The sequence below is a fragment of the Cervus canadensis genome, chromosome 9 (assembly GCF_019320065.1).
Source record: "Cervus canadensis isolate Bull #8, Minnesota chromosome 9, ASM1932006v1, whole genome shotgun sequence".
NCBI classification, from domain to species: Eukaryota; Metazoa; Chordata; class Mammalia; order Artiodactyla; family Cervidae; genus Cervus; species Cervus canadensis.
In genome coordinates this window covers 22,327,478-22,354,243 of record NC_057394.1, presented here as the reverse complement: position 1 = coordinate 22,354,243, position 26,766 = coordinate 22,327,478, and the positions used below count along the sequence as shown (strand labels likewise).

The 26,766-nt window shown below is 37.6% G+C and overlaps 1 protein-coding gene across 3 annotated transcripts in view; it reads left to right on the top strand.

Moving 5' to 3' along the window:
• GPC5 (glypican 5) overlaps positions 1-26,766 on the top strand; it is a 1,510,050-nt gene that overhangs the window by 27,098 nt on the left and 1,456,186 nt on the right. For all 3 annotated transcript variants that reach the window (XM_043477854.1, XM_043477855.1, XM_043477856.1), the window contains exon 2: positions 12,237-12,398. In XM_043477854.1, coding sequence (XP_043333789.1) covers positions 12,237-12,398 — 162 coding nt within the window. The remainder of the gene's footprint in view (positions 1-12,236; positions 12,399-26,766) is intronic.

Sequence of the window (26,766 nt, the reverse complement as noted above, 5' to 3'; positions counted from 1 at the left end):
ATGAGGACATTGCCTATATTCCATAAAAGAAAAATGATGAATCTGTAAATTACAGCAATGCATTATTGAGGAATATTTGTAGAAATGTAAATACGATCATCATAAATACTATTTCAAAAGGTTTATTGAACCAGTTTTTAATGTCTTCAGCAATATGCTCATCCTGGATCTATATTTAAAACCCTGTCATTAATTTTAAGTCATGAAAGTGCTTTCTTAGGCTTCTTCCAAAATATTTATGTGCAAGTAGGAGAAAGGAAGGGCTTCCCTGGTAGCTCAGACAGTAAAGAGTCCGTCTGCAATGCAGGTGACCTGGGTTTGACCCGTGGGTCAGGAAGATCCCCTGAAAAAGGGAATGGCAACCCACTCCAGTATTCTTGCCTGAAGAATCCCATGGACAGAGGAGCCTAGTGGGCTACAGTCCATGGGTTCTCAGAGTTGGACATGACTGAGCGACTAATACACACAACACACACAGGAGAAAGGGAAGGAAACCAATACTTTCCTGAAGAGCTTTTGTTCCAGGTACTGTGCTAGTTACATACAATACACTGGGAAACAAGGCCAAGGTGGTCCTTATCCTATTGGAGCTTTCAGTCTTGAGAGAGAAGCAAATTGAATGGCATCAATAAACTACACAAAGCAGATGTTCAGGAAAGCACCAGGATTCAGGGTGACATCAGAAACTATTAGGCAGCCCTCTGGTCAGGGTTGGCCGATGTCAGAAAGGAATGAACTGTAACAGTGTTAAACAGGTTTTACACAACAGCATTCAGTGAGTTGGCATGACCTTATAATTATGCCTTGTAATGAACAGGATCCCAAATGCAGCATGATTGTGCGTGTAATTGCTATCTAGAGTCAAGAGAACAACCAACATGGTAGCCCAGATGATTGCAGATCTTTGTAAACTACAGCCTCTTGAATGTGGCTACTTCCTCCAACACAGCTGATTTCTCCCTTCTTGAAATTCTTCCAGGACACCGTACTGTTTTCCTCTGCCTCTTCTCTCCTCTTTATCCTTCTGCCTCATTGACGGCTCTTTCTCAGGCTTTTGGGAAGGTCTCCTCTTCTGCTTCAGTTCACACTGCCATGCCTTTGTCCTGGCTGGTGGTTCTCACCAAGAGGAAGGTGTGCCCCAGGGGGACATTGTGAAGCCACGTCTGGCTTCTAGTGGGTTGAGTTCAGCTGTGACTGTCCTCTTCGTTTTGCAGTCCACAAAGACCATGAGTTTTCTATTGGAATTTTGTTCAGCTTATATATGTGGGCTGCCCACAGGCTTAAAGCCACAGGGATGAAAAACTAACCTCATGCTGTTCCCTTCCTCCAACTATTGACTCCTGTCTGGAATCTGTCTTTCATTCACTCTCTAGGGCTCTCAGGTCGTTAACTGTTTTATTTTGCTCAGCTCATGGTGGCTCTCTGAGGCTAGCACTGCCCTATGGCAAGTGGAATCCTTCCAGTTATTTCTTGGACATACAAATTGTATTTCCACTTTAGAGCAGAGAACTGGAACAGCCACTAAATGGGCGTTATCAGAGCCTGCATTTAGTATCAGGTCCTTTGATGTTCTGGTGGTGATTTAGTCGCTAAGTTGTGTCTAACTTTTGTGACCCCGTGAACTATAGCCTGCAAGGCTCCTCTGTCTGTGGGATTTTCCAGGCAAGAATACTGGGGTGGGTTGCCATTTCCTTCTCCAGGGGATCTTCCCAACCCAGGGATCTAACCCGTGTCACCTGTGTTGCAGGCAGATTCTTTACCGATTGAGCCACCTTCAGGAATAAACCATTAAAGGGAGTAGAGTGGTTTGGCCTGCCGTAACCCTTGAAAATATTATTACTGTTGTATTGGCTAGATTTCTTGATAAGGTAGGTAACAAAAGAACCTGTGGTAGATCCAGCCTTCACTCTGAGCTGGAAAATAACTCTGACATCTGCAAACCTTGTCTGCTTGCATAATTAAATTCAGTTCCTGCAGAAGTGAGAAAGCTTTGCTTTCCTGAAGGCCTCAGCAAATATCTCTGCATTTCTTTCTTGTGACTGGCTGACTATTTCTGAATCAATCATTGTGCTGACAGGATAGAATGCTGTGTTTTCATCCTTTTGTGTGTGTCAGTTTCATCTAAATAACATGTATGTAAGTGAGGAAGAGAGAGAGCTTCAAAAGAAATTTCAAGAGAAGAAACAGATGCTAGGCAGCTCTCAGCAAATCCAGTGACATTGTCATGATTCTTGCTAGATACATAGACTTAAGTACTTTTTATTTTACCTGGATGAAGGAATACATTTGACTCAGTCAAAATCTTTTCACCTTGATGACATTTACAAATTATCAGTTTCACACTGTATGGTAAGAAAAGACAAAAAAGAGATTTGTCTCTCAGAAAAGACAAAAAGGGAAAATTTACCAGTATCACCTTATATTCTGAATTCCAAGGCCCTGTTTTCATCTGGTGAGAATTTGGTACTTTATGACATATAACATCCACTCTGGTGAACCTAAAATATATCTTGGTGTCCGTGTCTTGACACCAAGGCCCTTTCCTATGTCAGCTATCAACGAAGTTGATATGTGTTACAAATATAAAATTCCTGTAAGTTGACTGGGGGAGAAATACATGTTTAAAATAAGAAGAAAATGTATATTATCAACCAGCAGTACTATTTTAAAAGTCTTTTTTTTTTTTTTTTTTTGTAAAAGAAAGCATGGATACAGAAAACTCTTGGATTTAAGCTTATTTTATTTCTTGTACTCCTTCGAAATTATTATTAAGGATACTTAAATTGTACCATGTTTGATCAGCAAAAACGTTTTGAAGTTAACTTTTTTTTCAGTTTTACTATTTTTTTATTGAAGCATAGCTGATTTGCAATGTTATGTTGATTTCTGCTGTAGAGCAAAGTGATTCAGTTATACACACACACACTAACACACACACACACACAAATCTTTTTAAAATATTCTTTTCCATTGTGGTTTATCATAGGATACTGAATATGGTTCTCTGCGCTATATAGTAGGACCTTGTTGTCTGTCCATTCTCTATATTAAAACTTATATCTAAGCTAATTCCATCCCTCCCCCCACCCCAACCCCCTTGGCAACCACCAGTCTGTTCTCTCTGTCCATGATTCTGTTTCATAAATAAGTTCATTTGTATCACATTTTTGCTTCTACATATATGTGATCTCATACAGTATATGTCTTTCTCTTTCTGACTTACTTCACTTGGTATGATAGTTGAAGTAGGCTTCTGTTGTGGGCTCAATTGTGCTCCCCTAAATTCCTAAGTTGAAACTCTAGCCCCCAGTATGGCTGTTTTTGAAGAGGGGAAATAATTAAGTTTAAATGCAGTCATGAGGATGGCTCCTCATCTGATATTACTGGTGTCCTTACAAGAAGAAAGACGTGGGGGGTGCACATGTACGAAGAGCAGGCCATCTGAGCACATACAGGAAAGGTGCCATCTGTAAGTCAGGGATTTGAGGGGCCTCAAGAGAAACCAAGCTAAACCTGCTAGCACGTTGGTCTTGGACTGCCAGCCTCCAGAACTATGAGAAAGTAAATTTCTGTGTTGGAGGCCACCTGTCTGTGGCTTTCTGTTCTGGCAGCCCTGGCAGAATGATATGATTCCCGAGTCCTTCTTGATATGATCCTGGTAGTTATTTGATGGCTTCTTTGCTATCTGGTGGACAAGATGCTTTAGCTAGTCTGTCGTCTCATGTGTTTCCTGCCCCAGACCCAGAGGGAGGCATTTCTTCAAAAAACACTGACTTCTTCAGAGATGTGGTATTTCAAGATTATAATCTGGGCACAAGAGGGACTCTTTGCCCTTTGGTTTGTCATTGTTCCTAGGCCTTTTCAGTGAAACTAGGGAATATATACTTTAAAGGTAAATTTCTTGATGCTTTCATAAAGATAGTTTAAGTCAAGATTGCAAAGTTTTACTTAAGCTCCTCTTTACTATGTCTGTGTATCTTTTCTTTTCTTTTTTGTATGTGTATCTTTTCATCTTCACTAAAAAAATCCTAATTTTCAAGGATAGAGAATAGAATTAGAGAATAGAATTTGAATTTTCCATAATTGCTTATTTTTTATATCCCACTTCACTCTCACAGCAGTTTCAGTGTAGCATAAAATACAGGTTTTAGTATTTGTCCTGTTTTTTCCTTCAGTGCGCTTACATTATAAACAATATTTTTCATCACTTTTCTTTTAATTTATTTTTAATTGAAGGATAATTGCTTTACAATATTGTGTTGGTTTCTACCAAACATCAACATGAATCAGCCATGGATCTTTTAAACCCTTTCACTCTTTCTGATTTTTCACAATCCCTTATTTTCCACCTTTTGTTTCTCTTAGGTACTACCTCTGTAGGATCAGCTCCTGTGTTCCTTCTAGTTTATTCTTTTCTTCGGAATGTTTTTCTTTCATCTTTAATGCTTTCCTGACTATTGTCACCTCACATCTGAATTTTTAAAATTCTGATTTGTGTTGTTCTTATATGCCTTGTGTCATCTTTTAGCTTGTTTTGAAATAACTTGGCTGATTTTTTAATTTCTTTTTGGGGGAGGGCATGTCTTTCTGGTCTGGTCTGTGGGGATGTTATTCTGTTCCTTATTCCCTTTTTTATTATAATAACAGTGTATGAGATTTGACCTCAGCATGTTTTGATATTCATTTCATGTGAAGTTAGTTTTTTTCCCTTGAAAATTTAGATTGAGATAGACTTCAGAACAGTTATTGTGGCTTTCCAGAGTTTCTTTTCTGTTGGTTTTTGTGTAGTGTTTGAAAGTATGGCTGCTTGCTTTCTGAAATTTCCTGGATTTGTTTCCCTTCCTACTTTGGTCTAGGTGTTCTCTGTCTGTGTCTCTTAAATTCTTCTACTGTTGAATTTTAATTTCTCTTCCAGATGTTTCTTTTCTGTGTGGGGTTCTTCCTTGGAAAGACGCCTGCTGAATCTGGAGCAATCATAGGGGTCTGGATTGCTCCTGCTAATTCATTCCTTTTCACCCTGGCTCCTTTGTGCCTATCCAGTAATGGAGAGGGCAAAACTTTCCCAGTTTCAGCTGCTGTTTGCAGATCGGTTCACTGTGCTTTTCTGTGAATTCCTGTTGGCTCTTTGGGCTTCGTCTGTCATCAGATTCTCCAGACATTACCCCTCTGCTTCATTGTCCTCCCTCCTGCCCTGACTCTGATACTGTGAAGCTCTGTTGGCTGTTGCTGGTTTTCCCCCCACCACGTATACATTTTGAAGTTTGTGGGGATATTCCATCACCCAGTTTTGTTATATTTTTTGGATTTAATTTCAAGTTGTCCTATCTGGTCTGTGTGGGGACTGGGATACTGTGAAATGATGCTGCTACTGCCACCATCTTTCCAGAATGCCTCCCAATGATCCTATTTTAACATATTAAAGACTGTGCACAAGCAGGTAGATGGTTGTAACAGCTGCTTAAGCTGGGGAACAGAAAGGAAAACGTATTAACTAGTACTGCTGCTTCTGGGTAAGAAATCCAGAAAAGCCCCCACAATTCTGGTTGAGGGCCACTTCAACAGGGAGGCTGCTGTTTTATTTTTAATTTCATTTTGGTCTCAGCACTTTAATTCTTGCAGAGTGTGGCTTTGCAGATCAGAACCACGGCTGCTGCTCCTGACCTTGGGTTGTGCACTCTTCTGGTTTCACAAGCAGCCTCGGTGAGTCCCTTGTTCTTTGCAGTCAGGCTTTGACATATTTTAAAAATATACCTTGTTACCATGTGGGATCTGTTTGGGTTTTATCTGGCTTTGCTTTCTTATGATTCTGATTCTATTTACAAGGGGAGAACTGTATTCTGGGCGTTTTATCGGCAAGCATCTTATTATGTCCTTTGTGCTTATCAGTCTAGTTCAGTCGCTCAGTCGTGTCCGACTCTTTGTGACCCCGTGGACTACAGCACACCAGGCTTCCCTGTCCATCACCAACTCCCGGAGCTTGCTCAAACTCATGTCCATCGAGTCGGTGATGCCATCCAATCATCTCATCCTCTGTGATCTTTATGCTTATACTGTGAATAGAATTAAGATATGGTCCTTTCCCTGAGGATGTGTAGTTCTGAGATAGGAGATATATGGGTTCCAGCTTAGATGGTTAGAACTGGCCTCCTGTTTGCATTTCACGGGGCAGGAAGAAGTGAGCTTCAGGCTGGATACTTAGTACTAGCCTCCTGTTTGTATTTCTAGAGACACGAGGTAGGTGGGCTCCAGTTAAGGCATTTACAATCAGCCTCCTGTTTTCCCTTTGAAATGGAAATAACAACAGAAACAGGGTTAGTAGCCAGTCTTTGTCTCTTGTCCCAGGTAGCTTGGTGGATAAAGAATCCACCTGCAATGCAGGAGACGCAGGTTCAATCCCTGGGTTGGAGTGAGCATGGCAACCCACTCCAGTGTTCTTGCCTGGAAAAATCCCATGGACAGAGGAGCCTGGGGCTGCAGTCCATGGGGTCACAAAGAGTTGGACATGACTGAAGTGACTGAGCATACCCCACAAACACCTTAAAGTAATAGTCACGGCAATAGTCAAGGTAATAGTCAACGGCAAGGACACAGAGAGGCAAAACCCTGTTTGAGTAAAGGGTTAAGGGACCTTCACTCCCTCCCACCAGCCCCTTTTGGAACAAGGGAGACGCTACATATGTGCAGAAAGTCTTCTTGGGGGTCAAAAGTCAGAGAATAACACCAAGGCATAATGAATTTTGTTCCCAGAAGCCTTCACTTTGAAATCCATCTTGACTGAGGGGTGCATGTGCACCCAGGGGAGGGTCCCAGGGTAGGTCAGGTGTAGTAAAAGAAACCAGATTATTGGCTAAAGGTAAACACAGACCCGGAAGAACCGACTTATATAAATGATTTAACCGCCTCTTCACCGCATTCCTCCTCACTAGGGGGGATGCCTGCATCCTTTCTCTCCAGGTATGCATCCCTGCCTTGCATCTGTCTTAACTAAACAAACTGCTTCTCGTTGTTGTGCTATGTCTGTAATAATGAACTTTGTACCTGTGTTTACAGTTCTAGCCTCTGTTGATAGATGCATTTTTCACTGGGGGCAAAGAATCATGGAAAAATAGCTTCTAGCCCTTGCTGGTCTGGGGGCTAGGATTCCTGGTTTTCATCCAGGTTGCCCAGGCTCAATTCCTGGGCAGGGAATTAAGATCTCGCTTCACACCACTGCTCACTGCCAGATCAATTCATCTTGCCTATCTTTTGAACTGACACAGAAGGCAAGGCAGCTAGTTTCCTGTGGACTCTTTCCCCCTCATTGAGACCTTAAGTTACCACTGATAAAAATATCGTGCCAATTAGACATAACTAGGTCTTTGAATTATAGTCTTGATTTGACTTGGAGTTTAGTTTGATGTTGGCATTACCAACTTCCACGATTCTGAATTAAAGTCTGGTTTAATCAGTGCAGATCCTCATCAGCTTGAGGAATGTGTTTGCTCTAAGTGGTCTAAATTGCTAACCGTACGTATTTAGTGTCTCAAGACATGATGGTTGCTCTCCCACCTTATGTTTAGAAAACAGGGTAATTTGTAGCATTTTTCTAAGTCTACTTTCCACCATGTAAAATTGGACACAAAGGCAAATGGCAGCTCTATAATTTTATACTTCAGCTAATTTTTATTTTTCAATAATACTCCCTGGATGATTCTAACCTGAACTTTATTTTCTTGAAGTTTTCCAAACAGATGACTTCTTTAGAAAGAGAAATTGAAAATGGTCAGGTGTGTCTTTATACAAGCCATTTATAGATTAAGGACCATGGCTTTCCTCTCAGTGGACTGGTGGTCAGTGTGACAGCTTGGGAATCACTCTGCCTATTTCTGAACACCAGCTCCACTTTTTTGTATTATGTAGGTATGTGCCATTGGGCAGTGGTCAAAGCCTCTTTACATCTCTGTTTCCTCACAAGTAAAATGTGGTAGTGATGGTACCTATGTCATAGGGTTCATGTGAGGATTAAATGAGATAATGCATATGCATAGTAGATCCTTGACTGTTGGTTTGATGAATGAAAATTGAGTGTTTATGATGTACAAGGCTCTGAGCTGGACAAGTGGCATATGATGAAGAATAAAAATCCCTCCATTTAGAGCTTAGTAGTACAGATGAGGGAACAAATTAATTAGTTATCACATTTAGGAATAGAACATTACAGCCACAATGAGTGAACGCTAAGGCATAGTATAGGTATTGGAGCTGTCTGTGGGGTTAAGGGAAGTTCCCATGGGAAGACTGAGTTACAATCTAAAGAAAACTAGATGGGAATGAAGTAGGGGAAGGTGTGTGTTGACTGCAAGACTGTCCAAGACAGAAGGAAGAGCCTGGAGGATGGTTCTGTGGCCAGTGTGTACTTGGTGAATATAAGGAAATTAAATAAGGTGGTGTGTGAAGGGAAGAGAACCATAGCCAATGTTGCTTGAGATGCACCTGGAGCTGGAGAGAAAGAAGACATGGTCCAACTTGGGGCGTTTTTAAGCCATGTTTAGGAATGTGACCTCGCAAAGTGATGTTAGGCATTTAAATTCTGGAGAGATATTTGCAATCATCTATTATTATTATTGTTGTTATTGTACTATTGTCCTTATTTTTATTCCATAGCAGTCTTTCCCATACCAAATATTTTTATATCCTTTAATGTTTATTCATTGATTGTCTTCCCCAGTCTCTATTATTGTTTTTCTCTAAACTTTTAATCCCTCTATCTTTGCATTTAGAAAGAAAGCTGAGAAGATAGCTTTGTTTTCTTTCAATCAATTTTACTGTTTGTAGTGGAATTTGCTTTTGTATAACTTTTATGCATCGTAAATAAAAAACAATTGCCAAAATGTTACCTACTGTGACACATAGTATGCATCTCAGCCTTTGTGAAATCCTTAAACACGCTGCTGTTTATTTGTCTAACTTACACAGGCTAAAACCTGAGGCTGAATCTGTGTGGAAAATGTGGAGTTTGAAAAGAGGCTGATGTTTGTCTGTGTGTGTGTTCATGCACATTCACGTATTTTGTATTTACTGATCTACAGTTGGTCAATGAAGAGCCAAGGTAGGAGCCCTGCAACTCAGAGATCAAAGTCCATAATTCTTCCTCCTACTCCCAAAGAAGGGAATAACTATTGGGTTAGGCCGTATAAACACAATGTCCTGAGCTTTACATAAAACCTGGGTAGCCTTGGGACGCCTCAAGGCCCACCCCTGAGGCACCCTCAGGTTTGTCCTCTTCAGGCACTTTGCCAACCTCCTCCTTTTTTTTTTGGTTGGGGGATGACTGCTCTACAATATGGTGTCAGTTTCTGCCATACAACAACGTGAATCAGCCATGAGATTGTTAGTCACTCAGTTGTGTCCAGCTCTCTGTGACCCCATGGACTGTGGCCCACCAGGCTCCTCTGTCCATGGGATTCTCCAGCAAGAAAACTGGAGAGGGTTACCATTTCCGTCCCCAGGGGATTTTCCTGACCCAGGGATTGAACCCAAGTCTCCTGCATTGCAGGAAGGTTCTTTATCATCTGAGCCATCAGGGAAGCCCATATGTATGTGTTAATATACGATATTTGTTTTTTTCTTCCTGACTTACTTCACTCTGTATCACAGATTCTAGGTTCATCTCCCTCACTAGAACTGACTCAAATTCATTCCTTTTTATGCATACCTTGTACTTTTCTGTATTCTCTAGCTTGCCTGCTGTGGATAAATGTGCATGCCTTGGGCTCCTATCCAGCATAAGAGTTGTTAATCATATATCATATTTCTGATATAAATAATCAAAAATTGTTTCAGATTTTTTCTGTTGTGGTAAAATATGAAATTTACCATCTTAACCATTTTATAAGTGCCTAGTTTGGTGGTACTAACTACATTTATGTTGTACAACCATTGTTACCATATCCCTCCAGTACTACTTGTATCTTGCAAAGTTGGAATTCTATCCCCATTAAACATTAACTCCCCAATCGCCTTCCTCTACCCTGCCTCAGCCAATCACCATTCTAGTTTTCATCTCTATGATTTTGGTGACTCTAAGAACTTCATATGGCATTTGGGGACTTTTATATTTCCATGCAAATTTTAAAATAATTTGTTATAGTTTTGTTTTTTAAAATGCCCTTGGTATTTTTATAGGGATTGCATTAAATCTGTAGATAACCTTGGGTGGTATGATCATTTTAACAGTATTAATTCGCCTAATCCATGAACATGGTGTACCTTTCTGTCTGTTATGTTGTCTTCAATTTCTTTCATTAGTTTTACAATTTTCTGAGTATGGGTCTTTTATCTCTTTAAGTAGGTTTATTCCTAGATATTTTATTCTTTCAGATGTAACTGTAAATGAGATTGCTTAATTTCTCTTCCTGATAGTTCATTGTTAGTGTATAGAAATGCAACAGAGTTCTGTATATTAATTTTGTATACTGAATTTGTTGATGAGCTCTAGTAGTTTTTGATGATGTCTTGAGGATCTTATATGTATAGAATCATGTCATTTGCAAAGTGATGGTTTTACTTCTTCCTTTCCAATTTGGATTCCTTTTGTTTCTTTTTCTTGTTTGAGTGCAGTGGCTAGACTTAAAATACTGTGTTGAGGAAAAGTGGTAAGAGGGTATTCTTTTCTTGTACCAGATCTTAGAGGAAATGCTTTCAGGTTTTCACCATTGAGTATTATGTTAGCCATGGGTCTGTCATATATGGCTTTTATTATGTTGAAGTATGTTCCCTCTCTGCCTACTTTCTGGAATTTTTTTTAAAATCATGAATGTTGAATTTTGTCAAAAGCTTTTTATGTATCTATTGGTATGATCACACAGTTTTTATTCTTCAATTTGTTAGTGTGGTATATCACACTGACTGATTGGATGGGGATATTGAACTCTCCATGCATCATGAGTTTTTAAATACAGTGTTGAAAATTTGGTTTGCTAATATTTTGTTGAAGATTTTCTATTTTCATCAAGGATTTTGGCCTGTAATTTTCTTTTTGTGTTTTTTTTGTCTGATTTTAATATCAATGTGAAGCTGGGTTTGTAGAATAAGCTCTAAAACTTCCTTCCTCTGTAATATTTTGGAATAGTTTGAGAAGGATAGATGTTAATTTTTCTCTAAATGTTTGGTAGAGTTCACCTGTGAAGACATCTTGTCTTGGACCTTTGTTTGTTTGTTTGTGTTTGTTTTTTTAATTACTGATTCAATTTCATCAGAGTAGTTAGTCTACTCATATTTTCTGTTTCTTTCTGGTCCAGTCTTAGAAAACTGTGTGTTTATAGAAATTCGTCCACTTCTTTTATTTATTTATTTTTTTATTTTTGGTCATGAGGCATATGGGATCTTAGTTCTCTAAACAGGAATTGAACCTGCACTCCTGCATTGAAAGCACAGAGTCTTAACCACTGGACCACTGGGGAAGTCCCATATCCACTTCTAAAAGAAGTTGTCCACCTTACTGGACTATAATTCTTTGTGGTAATCTCTTATGACCCTTTGTATGTCTGTGGTGTCAACTGTAACTTCTGTTTCATTTCTAATTTTATTGATTTTGGCCCTCTTACTTTTCCCCTTGAAGAGTCTGGCATCTGGATTATCAATTTCTTTTCAAAGAATCAGCTCTTAGTTTAATTGATCTTTTCTGTTTTTTTTTTCCTCCAAATTCTCTGTTTCATTTATTTCTTCTCTGATCTTTATGATTTCTTTCCTTCTACTAACATTGTTTTGTTGTTGTTGTTCTTATTTTTCTAGTTCCTTTAAGTGTAAGTTTAGATTATTCTTTTGAGGTTCTTTTTTGTTTGTTTATTTCCTGAGGTGAGTTTTTATTGCATGAACTTCCCTCTTAGAATTTCTTCTGCTGCATCCTGTAGATTTTAGATTGTTGTGTTTTCATTGTCATTTGTCTCTAGGTTTTTACAAAAATTTATTTCTTCTTTGATTTTTCTAGTGATCCATTGGTTGTCTAGCAGTGTATCTTTTAGCCTCCACGTGTTTGTGTTTTTGCCTGCTGGTGTTAGGGCCAGTTCCTGACACAGCTTGCTGTGGGATCCAGTGTATGCTCAGGTTTCTGTCAACCCACTGGGGTCCTTTTGCTGGAAGGTATCCAGCACATGAACCTGTTATATGCAGTGCTGACCATTCATGGTTGATACATAGCATGTAACATTTGCTAAATGAATAAGTAATTCTTCTGAAAAATATTCTGTGTATTACAGGGCCTGATCTTCAGGTTTGCACAGCCAAAAAACCTACATGTTGCACCAGGAAGATGGAGGAGAGATACCAAGTCGTGGCTCGCCAGGATATGCAGCAGGTGCTTCAAACATCCAGCTCTACATTAAAGTTTTTGATATCTCGAAATGCAGCTGCCTTTCAAGGTAAATATATCTTGATTTCTGAAACTGAGGACAAATCTTGCTATGTAATTTACCTATTATTATTATCCTGGTTAGTTTATCTAGGTGTATTTCTTTGTCTTTGTGTATTATACTGGTATAAAATGAAATTTTAGCTTTGTCCTAACCTTGATAGCAACTAAACCACCACTAACATTCATGGCTTGTCTCTGAGGTCATCATCAGGCTTGTAAACTGAGTTGGAGTAGGGAGTCTGTTTTGTTAATGAAATATGTGCCTTTCTGGGGTTTCTGCCAGATCCCCCAATATTCTGACCCATAGTTTACTTTAGTATGAACAGACATACTTATGAGATTTTATGAAAATAGTCTATAGAACAAAATCCCATTGCTTTTAACTGGATAATTATAGATTCATTTTCAAAAATATTATTTTGAGAAATATTTTCCTAACTTTTTCTCTACCTCCTCACATGGATTTCCTAGGAACATCATTGTGATATGTCAAAGTGTAGACAAGTCTGATAAATAGTAAAATAGGAAATATTAGTTGGATGTTTAAGGATCATCTACAACCAGAATGCAACCTTAATTCAAACAATGTGCTGAGAAATAAAATTAATGGGTTATAAAATTATAACACACATTGGCAAATATATGATCTTTTTATTGTTTTAGTCGTCTTGTCTGTAAAATTCCTTATTACTATAATAAAATAGTTTATTTTTTCTTTTATAAAGCATTAGCTATTCTGTATAGGATTAGAATGAAAATATTTAGATTACACTGCTCTCAAATTTATTGCTTTTGTTCAACACAAAATATAACTTCTATTGGTATTCCTTTTTAATAAGTGTATTAATGTCAATTTGCTTAAATAATTTGTGCTTTGTTTACATACAGAACTAAATCACAAAGCTGATTAATTTTTAAAACTCTACTTATTAAATAAAATGAATATAATAAATCAGGACAAAATTTAAGTTGAGTTAAAATGTAATTCCTGATGAATTGATGATTTTTTAAAATAGAAACATTGACATGTCAGATTTTAAGATGTTTTAATCTAGTAATATTTTTCTTAGAAAAAAGCCTCATTTCTGTTATGGAATTTGTTCATGAGAAATTGTTGGAGGAAAATATATATTGATATGCATTTTAAGCAAAGATTTGTGACTTGAATTAGCTGAACTAGAAGATATTAACCATCCACTGAAAGTGATATAATGATTTTTTCTTATGAAAATGATAGTGTGTATGATATGGAAAATACATTTTAGAGATAAAAGGGACAGTGAATAGATCAATGTTACCAGAATAGGGAGCTGTGGATGAGGATTGTGGACCATATGCTTGAAAAGAGTTAAGATGGACTCACATGGAAGAAGACTTAAAATATCAATTCAAGTTTGAGAGAGTCATTAAAGATTTTTGAATAGTGAAGCTTCATTATGATTTCTTATCACTTAATGTCAAAACTAAATCATTACAAGTAAGAAGATATGGTCGAAGAAGACCATGATAAATCAAACCTACATTTCTGGATAACAGTGTTAACCATATAGGTGAAAGAAAGTGCCAGCAGTTATTAACGTGTAGGGACTCAATGGATGGTAGCTGAACATTTTCTTCTGTCTTCAAATATACTCTAACAAACTTTTCACATATTGTTGGATAAATTGATCAAGATAGAGTGCATTGAATTCAAAAGATTGAGAAAAATACAAAACCCGGAGTATTTAGAATTTTAACATGGGTTTAGGCTGCTGAAAACTTTTGGGGTGAAAGTGTCCCTGGTGGCTCAGATGGCAAAGAATCTGCCTGCAATGCAGGAGATCTGGGTTCAATCTCTGGGTCAGGAAGATCCCCTGGAGAAGGGAATACATCCTACTCCAGTATTCTTGCCTGGATGATTCCATGGACAGAGGAGCCTGGTGGGCAAAGAGTTGGACATGAACGGGTTACTAATATTTTCACTTTTATCAGTAGTATGATGACATGAGATTGTCTCTACTGGAGTGTTGTAATATTATGTACAACTTAAAAAAATTTTCTGTTTAGTAAATTATACCTGTATTTTTACTAGGATGAGTTGTGCTGTTTTTTAAAATATCAATTATAAAAGTGAAAAAGAGTGGGTCTTTCTTAAATATGATTTGTTATAATAAATTTTCCTGTTCTCCCTTTGTGACATGTCAATTTTATTTAAGAATCGTGAGAAGGCAAGGCAGATTTAGAAGAGATTGGCCTAAAGGCTAACTTTACTGGAACAAATTCTCTTACAGGAAGAATACCTGCTTTTATTTTTTTATTTTCTAAGTTTTATTATTATTATTTTTTTTACCATTTATTTTTATTAGTTGGAGGCTAATTACTTTACAATATTGTAGTGGTTTTTGCCATACATTGACATGAATCAGCTATGAATTTACATGTATTCCCCATCCCGATTCCCCCTCCTGCCTCCCTCCCCACCCCATCCCTCTGGGTCTTCCCAGTGCACCAGGCCCGAGCACTTGTCTCATGCATTCAACCTGGGCTGGATATCTGTTTCACCCTTGATAATATACATGTTTCGATGCTGTTCTCTCAAAACATCCCACCCTTGCCTTCTCCCACAGAGTCCAAAAGTCTGTTCTGTACTTCTGTGTCTCTTTTTCTGTTTTGCATATAGGGTTATCGTTACCATCTTTCTAAATTCCGTATATATGCTTTAGTATACTGTATTGGTCTTTATCTTTCTGGCTTACTTCACTCTGTATAATGGGCTCCAGTTTCATCCATCTCATTAGAACTGATTCAAATGAATTCTTTTTAATGGCTGAGTAAAGTTCCATGGTGTATATGTACCATAGCTTCCTTATCCATTCATCTGCTGATGGGCATCTAGGTTGCTTCCATGTCCTGGCTATTGTAAACAGTGCTGGGGTGAACATTGGGGTGCACGTGTCTCTTTCAGATCTGGTTTCCTCAGTGTGTATGCCCAGAAGTGGGATTGCTGGGTCATATGGCAGTTCTATTTCCAGTTTTTTAAGAAATCTCCACACTGTTCTCCATAGTGGCTGTACTAGTTTGCATTCCCACCAACAGTGTAAGAGGGTTCCCTTTTCTCCACACCCTCTCCAGCATTTATTGCTTGTAGACTTTTGGATAGCAGCCATCCTGCCTGGCGTATAATGGTACCTCACTGTGGTTTTGATTTGCATTTCTCTGATGATGAGTGATGTTGAGCATCTTTTCATGTGTTTGTTAGCCATCTGTATGTCTTCTTTGGAGAAATGTCTGTTTAGCCCTTTGGCCCATTTTTTGATTGGGTCATTTATTTTTCTGGAATTGAGCTGCAGGAGTTGCTTGTATATTTTTGAGATTAACCCTTTGTCTGTTTCTTCATTTGCTATTATTTTCTCCCAATCTGAGGACTGTATTTTCACCTTGCTTATAGTTTCCTTTGTAGTGCAAAAGCTTTTAAGTTTCATTAGGTCCCATTTGTTTATTTTTGCTTTTATTTCAAATATTCTGGGAGGTGGGTCATAGAGGATCCTGCTGTGATTATGTGGGAGAGTGTTTTGCTTATGTTCTCCTCTAGGAGTTATATAGTTTCTGGCCTTACATTTAGATCTTTAATCCATTTTGAGTTTATTTTTGTGTATGGTGTTAGAAAGTGTTCTAGTTTCATTCTTTTTCAAGTGGTTGACCAGTTTTCCCAGCACCACTTGTTAAAGAGGTTGTCTTTTTTCCATTGTATATCCTTGCCTCCTTTGTCGAAGATAAGGTATCCGTAGGTACATGGATTTATCTCTGGGCTTTCTGTTTTGTTCCATTGATCTAAATTTCTGTCTTTGTGCCAGTACCATACTGTCTTGATGACTGTGGCTTTGTGGTAGAGCCTGAAGTCAGGCAAGTTGATTCCTCCAGTTCCATTCTTCTTTCTCAAGATTACTTTGGCTATTTGAGGTTTTTTGTATTTCCATACAAATTGTGAAATTATTTGTTCTAGTTCTGTGAAAAATACCATTGGTAGCTTGATAGGGATTGCATTGAATCTATAGATTGCTTTGGGTAGTATAACCATTTTGACAATATTGATTCTTCCAATCCATGAACACAGTATGTTTCTCCATCTATTTGTGTCCTCTTTGATTTCTTTCATCAGTGTTTTATAGTTTTCTATGTATAGGTCTTTTGTTTCTTTAGGTAGATATACTCCTAAGTATTTATTCTTTTTGTTGCAATGGTGAATGGTATTGTTTCCTTAATTTCTCTTTCTGTTTTCTCATTGTTAGTGTATAGGAATGCAAGGGATTTCTGTGTGTTAATTTTATATCCTGCAACTTTACTATATTCATTGATTAGCTCTAGTAATTTTCTGGAAGAGTCTTTAGGATTTTCTATGTAGAGGATCATGTCATCTGCAAACAGTGAGAGTTTCACTTCTTCTTTTCCTATCTGGATTCCTTTTATATCTCAATTAAAAAAAAAGAAATAAAAGAATACCTGCTTTTAATTTAATGAATAGAATAAGTAGCTATAGGCTTAGTTCCATAAAAACAAGCTAAATATATGTGCTATAAGCAATTTGAGAGATCACATTTGCTATATTAGAACCAAACAGGACACTTTATCAATAAGTAAAATGCCCTCTGTCTAGTTTCTGTGTAATGAAAATATCTGAAAACAAATCAGCCCTGTTTTTTTTTTTTTTTTTTCTTAAGAAGAAGCAAGCCAGTACATTTTGTTGGGAAACTTACTTGGCTTGAGAGCAAATTACTGGGGGAAATCAATTTACTTCTTAAATCATGTAAGTAGATGTGCTACATTTTGATCTTTTGATTTTTTAATATTTCATGTATATTTCCTACTTCAATAAGATTACCCCCTTTTTTTAGCCTTTATGTATGTTATAAAATACTTTGGACTGGGGTGTAGTATGGTCCCTTCCCTCATGGATCTCTTGTGGTTCCACGGAAGTATGTTTTGAAACAAGCCTTTGGATATCATCGATGGGGATAATCACTTGGGTCCATGGATGTAGTGAGCCCCACATGACAGTGAGATAAAGGCTGGGAGACTGGAGTTGCTCAGAAGTAAGGAAACTGCCAGCCACTGATCTCAGAAGATACAAGGTTATTCCAGTGTACAATCCACACTCACTTCTGGAATTCAGCACTGGAAGTTAATATATTACTAGTGGGGTGGAATATATTATCAATGGATTCGAATCCACCTCCTTACTGGGGCAACACTTCTCCTTTTTTTCATTTAAGGAATCTAATGGTATTTGTTATAGATTTCCTTAAAATAAAGCAGGCAAACAAAAATATATTTTTGGAAGGGCCCATAATTATGACCTGGGGCTTCACTATATCCTAAAGGTCCTTATTCACGTAGCTTGTGGTGTTTTACAAAATGAAAGGAACAAATGGGTTTCCTTGTGTCTGTTGTTCATAAATTAGTGGTCCTATTTGCAAAGAGATTGCTGGCTCCGTCACAGTGCAGACAATAACTGTTCTTTATTTTCCGGGGCTTAATAATGTTCATGAATAAAGCAGGGGAGCCTGAAATAATGCGCACGAATTTGTTTCCCTTCAGCTGTTTTATGAGTGTGGGATTGCCTGCTTTAAAAATATTTTGGAAATATTTTTATAAATGTTTTATTTATTTATATGCTAAAGTATGGTGTGACTCATGAAGAAATAAATGAACTTGACAGAGAATATGTTGTCTACTGTAGAAAAGCAAGTCCTATCCAGCTTTCAAATTTGTCAGGTTTTAAATCACAGCTCAAATAAGAGAGTAGGGCTTAGTTTTTTTTTTTTTAATTTAAAACAATATAAAAATTTAAGCATAATTTTTCAAAAATATACTGAAAGCATATTTGGAAGAACACTGTTGGAAGCTTATGTTTTGTTGAAACATTGGGGAGATAAGTTTAAAAAGTTTTAACTTTCCCTTGGAGATAGAGCTTTTCCTATTCCTCTCATCTTCAAAAAGCTCACATATTTCTAAAATTTATGATGTACACTAAATCATTACTGTGGAAGTTTCTAGTTTTATATATAGCATTTAAAAAGTATGCATTATCACAAAAGACTGAGTGATAAATAAGAAAGAGTTAACATTTTTGTTGATTTCATTCTCTGGGCTGAGTACATTTTCATTTCTTGATTAAAAGTACTTGAAAGATTGATAAGCTTGTCCTCTTGGGTTGAGATGTTAGATTTAGGACTTTTATTAAAATTGCATTTCTATTTTCAATGAAATTTTGGAATATGTCAAAATTAAGTATCTTTGTTTAAAAAGCAGTAACTTAAGAATGAGAATGTGAATATAATTCATGTATTTTCCCCTTTCACACTAACAGATATTAGCTACTGTGAGGTATATGGCTAGTGTATGGCCACTGTAAAACTAGTGTAAAATATATGTATGTATCCATATACATACAGTCAAAGGTGCAGGATATAGTGAATATTTGACTATCTTAATATATGAGATGAGTACTTTTATATAAATGTTATAGTAGTAAGCCTGAAGTACATTATTCTTATTATATTCACTTCAACTATGCTTTGCAGAGGTGATACTATTTAAAATTATTCCTTGGAAGAACATTATGTACAAGGATATAGAAAAGATTCTATTTCTAACACTGAGAATTATCTGATCAACATCCCAAGGGTAAGAGAACAGGTAGCCTTAGGCTGGCAGTGCTGAGGAAATATGTTGGCTTTTCTCTTTCTTTTCTCTTTCTCTGGAACCTAGAGCAGGGACTCAGTTAATGTAATTAAATGAACTGCATGAATATATGAATGAATGAATGATGCTTAGCAGAAAAATAGTTCTGAAATAAAATGAAAGATTTCATCTCTTCTTCTCCCCCTTCATCCTTCCCTTCCCTTCATGCATTTAATATCCCTCTTGAGCACCTACTAAGTGCCCGCAGTGCCAGGGGATTGGATTGTACCTTGACCAAATTTTCAGTCTATTTTTACTTTTATTGACTCATTTGGACTTCTGATCTGTCAGCTTCTGTTTACTGATTTTATAAACTAGGCAGGAGGGAATACCTTGGCAGTCCAGTGGTTAGGACTCTGAGTTTTCACTGCTGAGGGCTAGGGTTCAAGATCTCACAAGCTGTGTGGCATGCCCTCCCCACCCCCCAGAAAAACCCCAGAAAAGACTAAGAAGGAGCACATTATAATGTTTTTGTCGATAGCTTATTCTGAATGTGATTGTGTTTTTCCTTTTCTTTTGAAACAGTGCATGGTTTAGTACATTATCTCACATAGCAGCTACCAATGCAATTGGTCTGTATCTAACTGTCCTGTATCTCTGAAATGTTAAAAATTGTTTCTTTTGAATCTGTGAGCAAGCTTCTATTAATTATGAAAATGATTAATTTTCATATATTGTAGATAAAAGTTGCAAGAGCTTAAATTAGTTTTCAGCTGGAAATTGCATGAAGAATTCAGCTTGCTTTGCATGAAGCATTATCTATTGTGGAAAAAAATTTGAAGTGTAGAACTAAGATCAGGTTTACTGTGCCCCAGAATTCTTTTGTAAATTTTAAGAAGTTAACTTTAGTTTCTTTAATTCTGACTGGTGAAGGTTATGGTCATATAACCTATTGCTATAATAATCTTACCTAGAAACAACAGTAACCTGCTCATAATAGGCTAAACAATTCTTTCTTGATTTTATATGAAACACATTCATTAAGTCTTTTTTAATGTGAGAACTGTACATTTACTGCCTGGAAGATGAATTGACATTTTTATCATTTTGTTATCTTCATATTAGTTTAATCTTACTTTTGTATAAAGCATCACAACAGATAGTTCTTAAATGATTGCTGTGTATTGAGTAAAGACCAGGATGTGTGGGAGGTTACAACTAGCTATGTTGTTGAGATTCATCTGTCCCTCTATTTCTTATTCATGCATATTAATTGACTTATAAAATTACTATCTGTAGATATGTGGCTTTATTCACCCTCCCTGTGATGGACATTTCAATAATTTTCAACTTATATTTGCACTGGTGGTGCTGCAGTGAACCTTCTTGTGCATGTCTTCCAGGGCACATGTTTCTTTAGTGTTTATATATAGAAGTGAAATTGTGGCTTATAGGCTGTGACCTTGTCAGCTTGACCAGATATTATAGAATTACTCTTCTAAGGAGCTGAACCAATTTAAACTCCCACAGGTAGTTGGTGTGCTTTGTCTTTATTCTGCATCCTTCCCAACTCTTTCCAATAATTCAGAAATTATTGTCAGAATTTAAAAAAAAATTCTAAAAATATTTTCTTAAAATTTAAAAGAATTTTAGAATAAAATTTGATGAACTAATGCATGAGAAATGGTATCTTGTTTTCAAAATGTGTAGTTCCCTAATGACAGGAGTATCTGAATATCTTTTCAAAAATACTTCTTTATTTGGTGTATTCTTTATTTTCTTGTATGAATTTATCTTGTGAACCTGTATACACACTTAAGGGTATGTATCAAGTTGTGAGTGTTTTTGTATAAAAATTTTTTCCTAGGTACAGATGTCAGCTAGGAATGCCACTTCTTGAAGGTTTAGCTTAAATAATTCAGATTTCTTTCCAGTTCTAGGGAAATCCAAACTCTCCAGAAGTTTCCCGCACATTTCCATGGTTTGCAGGTGGTTTCCTGACTCTGTTTCCCTGCTTTTTTCTCATTTGCTTTTGTGTCTTTCTATCATATTAATTCAGTATGAAAATTTTTTCTTAATTACCACTTCCATACATACATACATGTACACACATTAACCTAAGTTGTATGTATAAAATAAATTTTATGAGATGGTGGTGATAAAAGAAGATAAAAATCTAAAAATCACAAATAATTTCAAAATTGAACACTGATTCCTATGTTTGCGAGTGTTTTTTAGCCCTCCCTCCACCATCAGTCCATGAAGCTACCACCCTCCTTCTCTTTGGCCCTTGCATCTTCCACTTCCTTGTGTGGTACTCAGGCCTTCTCAGATGGTGAGATTAGGGATCTTCTGGTTCCTTACATTTATTATATGAACCTAGAAATAGTAACCATAACATGTCTTTGAGGGTCCATTTAAAAGAGGTCCTTTATTTTTTTAGTTAAAAAAAACCTTTTATCTTTTTATTTTAGAAATTTTCCCAGCTTTATTGAGGTATGATTTACATTGTGTAAATTTAAGATGTACAGAGCATTGGTTTGATACTCTTATGTATTGCAGTACAGTTAGGATGGTAGTGGTGATACCTCCATCATGTCATTATTTATAGTAAGAACATTTGAGATCTACTCTTTTAGTAGCTTTCAAGTATATATTACAGTGTTGTTAACCAATCACAATGATATCCCCAGAACTCACTCATTTTATACCCGGAAGTTTGTGCTCTTTGACCAGTATCATTTCTCCTACCCTCCTGCCCATGTTAAGCACCATTCTACTCTCTAAACTTAGAATTGGTTAGTTATCCTATGTTCCATTACATATTTTAGGAACAATGAATTTCCTAAATCCCACGTTCATACAAAGTACAGTGACCTTTTTTAAAGTGCTGACAAGGTATATAATCTTCTTTCCCCCTAGTATTTAAATTGAGCCTATTTTATATTTTCAAAAATTAACGTTGAGAACATTATACTCTATGGAAAGAGATAAACAATTATTAACTACTTTTGAAACAGAGCTCATTTATCTTAGAAATGTTTATTTTCAAAAGTAATAATAGGCTATTAAAGTTAATCAGGCATTTTTGGAAGATCCAGAATATGTTTTCTTTAAAAAAGTTTCCTCATTTTGCTTATAGCTAAATAAATAAAGAAAAATAAACTGGGCTGAATTAATATCACATTTTCCTAAATATTGTATGGCAATAAACTTCAAGGGAAGCTTATGATGTCACTGGTATGTGGTTGACACTCACTCTGTAATGTAATATTTATGAATTCTTTTAAAAACCTTTTACTCCATGAACAAACTTTTTCATTATATTGATAATGCAGTACAAAATGTACATGCTATAAAAAGTGAAATTCATACTTTCCCTTGCGCAGGTTAGCTTTGAGCATTTAACATCTGAATATGGATTTTTGATCATGTCAGCTAATATATTTTATCAATATGTGTCTTAGAATTAATATTTCTAGCAGTAAAAAGTGTTTTCCTATTCATAAAAGGCTGGTAGAAAGATAAAGATTGAGGGATCAATTGAATATATGTAAATTTATTTAATGTGAAAAACAAATTATTGTTCAGTTCAGCTCAGTCGCTCAGTCGTGTCTGACTCTTTGCAACCCCATGAATCGCAGCACGCCAGGCCTCCCTGTCCATCACCAACTCCTGAAGTCCACCCAAACCCGTGTCCACTGAGTCAGTGATGCCATCCAGCCATCTCATCCTCTGTCATCCCCTTCTCCTCCTGCCCTCAATCTTTCCCAGCATCAGGGTCTTTTCAAATGAGTCAGCTCTTTGCATCAGGTGGCCAAAGTATTGGAGTTTCAGCTTTAACATCAGTCCTTCCAATGAACATCCAGGACTGATCTCCTTTAGGATGGACTGGTTGGATCTCCTTGCAGCCCATAGTAAAAGTAATAATTTCATTGTATGTTTTTACTGATTATAAATTTTTTTAACAAATTTTGTTGAAATGTATTCTGATGCACTTACCAGTTCCTTTGATAGGTCATTTTCTTAATAGTTGTTTTTAAGTCATCATATTTAGTTTTATGGAGGGTGACTTGTCTCTATTAAATATCCAATGTATTTTAAGGCCCTACAAAATTTTATCTAAGCTGGATTATGCTATGATTTAATGATAAATTTATTGAAATTATTTTATGTGCTCTGTCGCTCAGTCATGTCCAACTCTTTATGACCCCCATGGGCTGCAGCCTGCCTGGCTCCTCTGTCCATGGGGATACTCCAGGCAAGAATACTGGAGTGGGTTGCCATTCCCTTCTCCAGGGGCTCTTCCCAACCCAGGAATCAAACCAGGGTATCCTGCACTGCAGTCGGATTCTTTACCAGTTGAGCTACCAGGGAAGCCCTGAATTATTATTGTTTTATATTCAAAGATAAAGTACTGGTATCATTAAGTATGAAAGGAGTTATTTAAAAACTCAATAATATATGTGTTTTCACATTTTATATACTACCTCATAAGTAGTAATTTATCATGAGATATTAATTTGTATGTCACCATGGTTGTTGTCTTGACAGGCAAACTGGGAGATAGTGAGGGACAGGGAGGCCTGGAGTGCTGCAGTCCATGAGGTTGCAAAGAGTCTGACATGACTGGACCACTGAACAACAACAACATGGTTGTTGTGCGGCATGTGCCACATGAAAACATTTTGTTCTTCCTCTGCTTTACTGGTTGAGATCCAAGTTTGGGGGTGATCACTGTCAGTGGCAATGTGCTTTGGGACAGTGAACCCTCTTGAGTCTAAAAAATGGGGTGAAATGGAATAGAAAGTATGTGTATGATGGTGAAGTTTCGAATAGCTGTGATGGGAAATGGGGAAGAAAATGAGCCAAAATTCAGTTATAAGGCTAGCATTCAGTTCAGTCACTCAGTAGTGTCCAACTCTTTGCAACCCGATGGACTGCAGCACGCCAGGCTTCCCTGTCCATCACCAATTCCCGGAGCTTATTCAAACTCATGTCCATTGAGTCGGTGATGCCATCCAACCACCTCATCCTCTGTCATTTCCTTCTCTTCCTGCCTTCAATCTTTCCCAGCATCAGGGTCTTTTCCGATGAGTCAGTTCTTCACAATCAGGTGGCCAAAGTATTGGAGTTTCAGCTTCAGCATCAGTCCTTCCAATGAATATTCAGGACTGGTTCCCTTTAGGATTGACTGGTTTGATCTCCTTGCAGTCCAAGGGACTCTCAAGAGTCTCCTCCAACACCACAGTTTGAAAGCATCAATTCTTTGGTGCTCAGCTTTCTTTATAGTCCAACTCTCACATCCATACATGGCTACTGGAAAAACCATAGCCTCAACTAGATGGACCTTTGTTGACAAAGTAATGTCTCTGCTTTTTAATATGCTGTCTAGGTTGGTTATAGCTTTTCTTCCAAGGAGTAAGCATCTTTTAATTTCATGGCTGCAGTCACCATCTGCAGTGATTTTGGAGCCCAGAAAAATAAAGTCTGTCACTATTTCCATTGTTTCCCCATCTATTTGCCATCAAGTGATGGGACTGGATGCCGTGATCTTTGTTTTTTGAATGTTGAGTTTTAGGCCAGCTTTTTCACTCTCCTCTATCTCTTGGCCCTTTAGTTCCTCTTTGCTTTCTGCCCTAAGGGTGGTGTTATCTGCATGTCTGAGGTTATTGGTATTCCTTCCGGCAATCTTGTTTCCAGCGTATGCTTCATCCAGCCTGGCATTTCACATGATGTACTCTGCATATAAGTTAAATAAGCAGGGTGACAATATACAGCCTTGATGTTTTCCTTTTCCAATTTTGAACCAGTCCATTGTGCCATGTCTGGTACTAACTGTTGCTTCTTGACCTGCATGTAGCTTTCTTAGGAGGCAGGTGAGGTGGTCTGGTATTCCCATCTCTTGAAGAATTTTCCAGTTTGTTGTGATCCGCACAGTCAAAGCCTTTGGCATAGTCAATAAAACAGAAATAGATGTTTATCTGGAACTCTCTTGCTTTTTCTGTGATCCAACAGATGTTGGCAGTTTGATCTTTGGTTCCTCTGCCTTTTGTAATCCCCACTTGTACATCTGAAATTTCTTGGTTCATGTACTGTTGAAGTCTGGCTTGGAGAATTTTGAGCATTATTTTGCTGGAGTGTGAAATGAGGGTAATTGTGCAGTGGTTTGAACATTCTTTGGCATTGCCTTTCTTTGGGATTGGAATGAAAAATGACCTTTCCAGGGTAACATTGGAGACAACTAATTATTAATAATAGTAAAATCATTATGTGTGATGGTATGGCTGTGTTTTAGCCCTTTTTAGTTCTTGCTTATGGAGGGGGTTCCAATAGAGAAGTGCTACTGCATGGTTGATCATGGGTGTTAGGAGATTCATTCATTCTCTCACAAATATTCCTGAGGCAACCCCTCAGTTTAGTTTAGTTCTCAGTGCTTGGTATGTCTCAGAGAATGAACAAGAGTCCCATCCTCACTCTCTGCATTTCAGCAAATAAGCAAACACAATATAGCCGCCAGGCTCCTCTGACCATGGAATTCTCCAGGCAAGAATACTGGGGTGGATAACTATTCTCTTCTTCAGGGGATCTTCCCAACCCACGGATCCAACCTAGCTTTCCTGCATTGTAGGGAGATTCTTTACCATCTGAGCCACCAGGGAAGTCCCAGCTTTGTTAGAATGTATTAAATTCTTTGAGATAATACCGTGTGGATCAGGGGAAAGGGGATTGGAAGGGTCACAGTTTTAAATTGGATAGCCAAGGAAAAGTTGTCATTTGAGCAAAGATTTGAGGAAAGTGCATGTATGTGTTGGTTCTGTGGATGTCTGGTAGGAAAACATTCTTTGCAAAACAAATAACCCAAAGATAGGAGAGTGGGTGCCTCAAAATAGCTGCAGGGAGGCTACTTGTGGCTGGAGCACCATGGGAGAAGTGGGGGAGATGGGAAAGACAACAACAGAGGGTCCCTACCTTCATGTGGGGTCTCTTAGGCTTTTCTTCTGAAATAGGAGGATTTTTGTCTTTTAAGTTTATTGAGTTATTTGGCTGTGCTGGGTTTTCCTTGTGGCATTTAGGATCTAGTTCCCTGACTAGGAATCGAACCTGAGCCCCCTGCACTGGGAGCTCAGAGTCTTGGCCACTGGACCACCAGTGAAATTCCCTGAAACAGGAGTTTTTAGCTATAGATATGGCTTGATTTAAAGAACAAAACAAAGCAAAACAAAAAGCCTCTATCTAACTCTTAAAGGGCCTGTCATGGGGCTAGGGTAGATTTAGAAGCCCACTTAGGAGATGATTATGATATTCCAGAAGAGACAGCATGGGAAGTGGTCAGATTCTGGATATAGAACGAGTATCGGTGGGTCCAGGGTGTAGCAGGAAAAAGAATGAGGCCAAGAAAAGGGGCTGACTGTGGTAAAATACACCAAGGGTGTGTTTGTGAGGTGAAGACCTGTGTGTATGGAGGCGAGTTGAAGAAACTGAGGCTGGAAGGATGGGTTTCCACACAGACTGACTTTGGAATCTCTGTTGGTAGAACTGGAGTCAGAGACAAATTGCCATCTGGTTGTAAATTTCCCAGTAGAAGAAAGATGCTGTTGGGGGTAACAGGGATGGTGGTTGATTATTTGATGGAGGTTAATAAAACCACTTTATTGAGGTATGATTAACTAACAAATCAATGTATTTTATGTTTAAAACTTGAGGCATTTGGA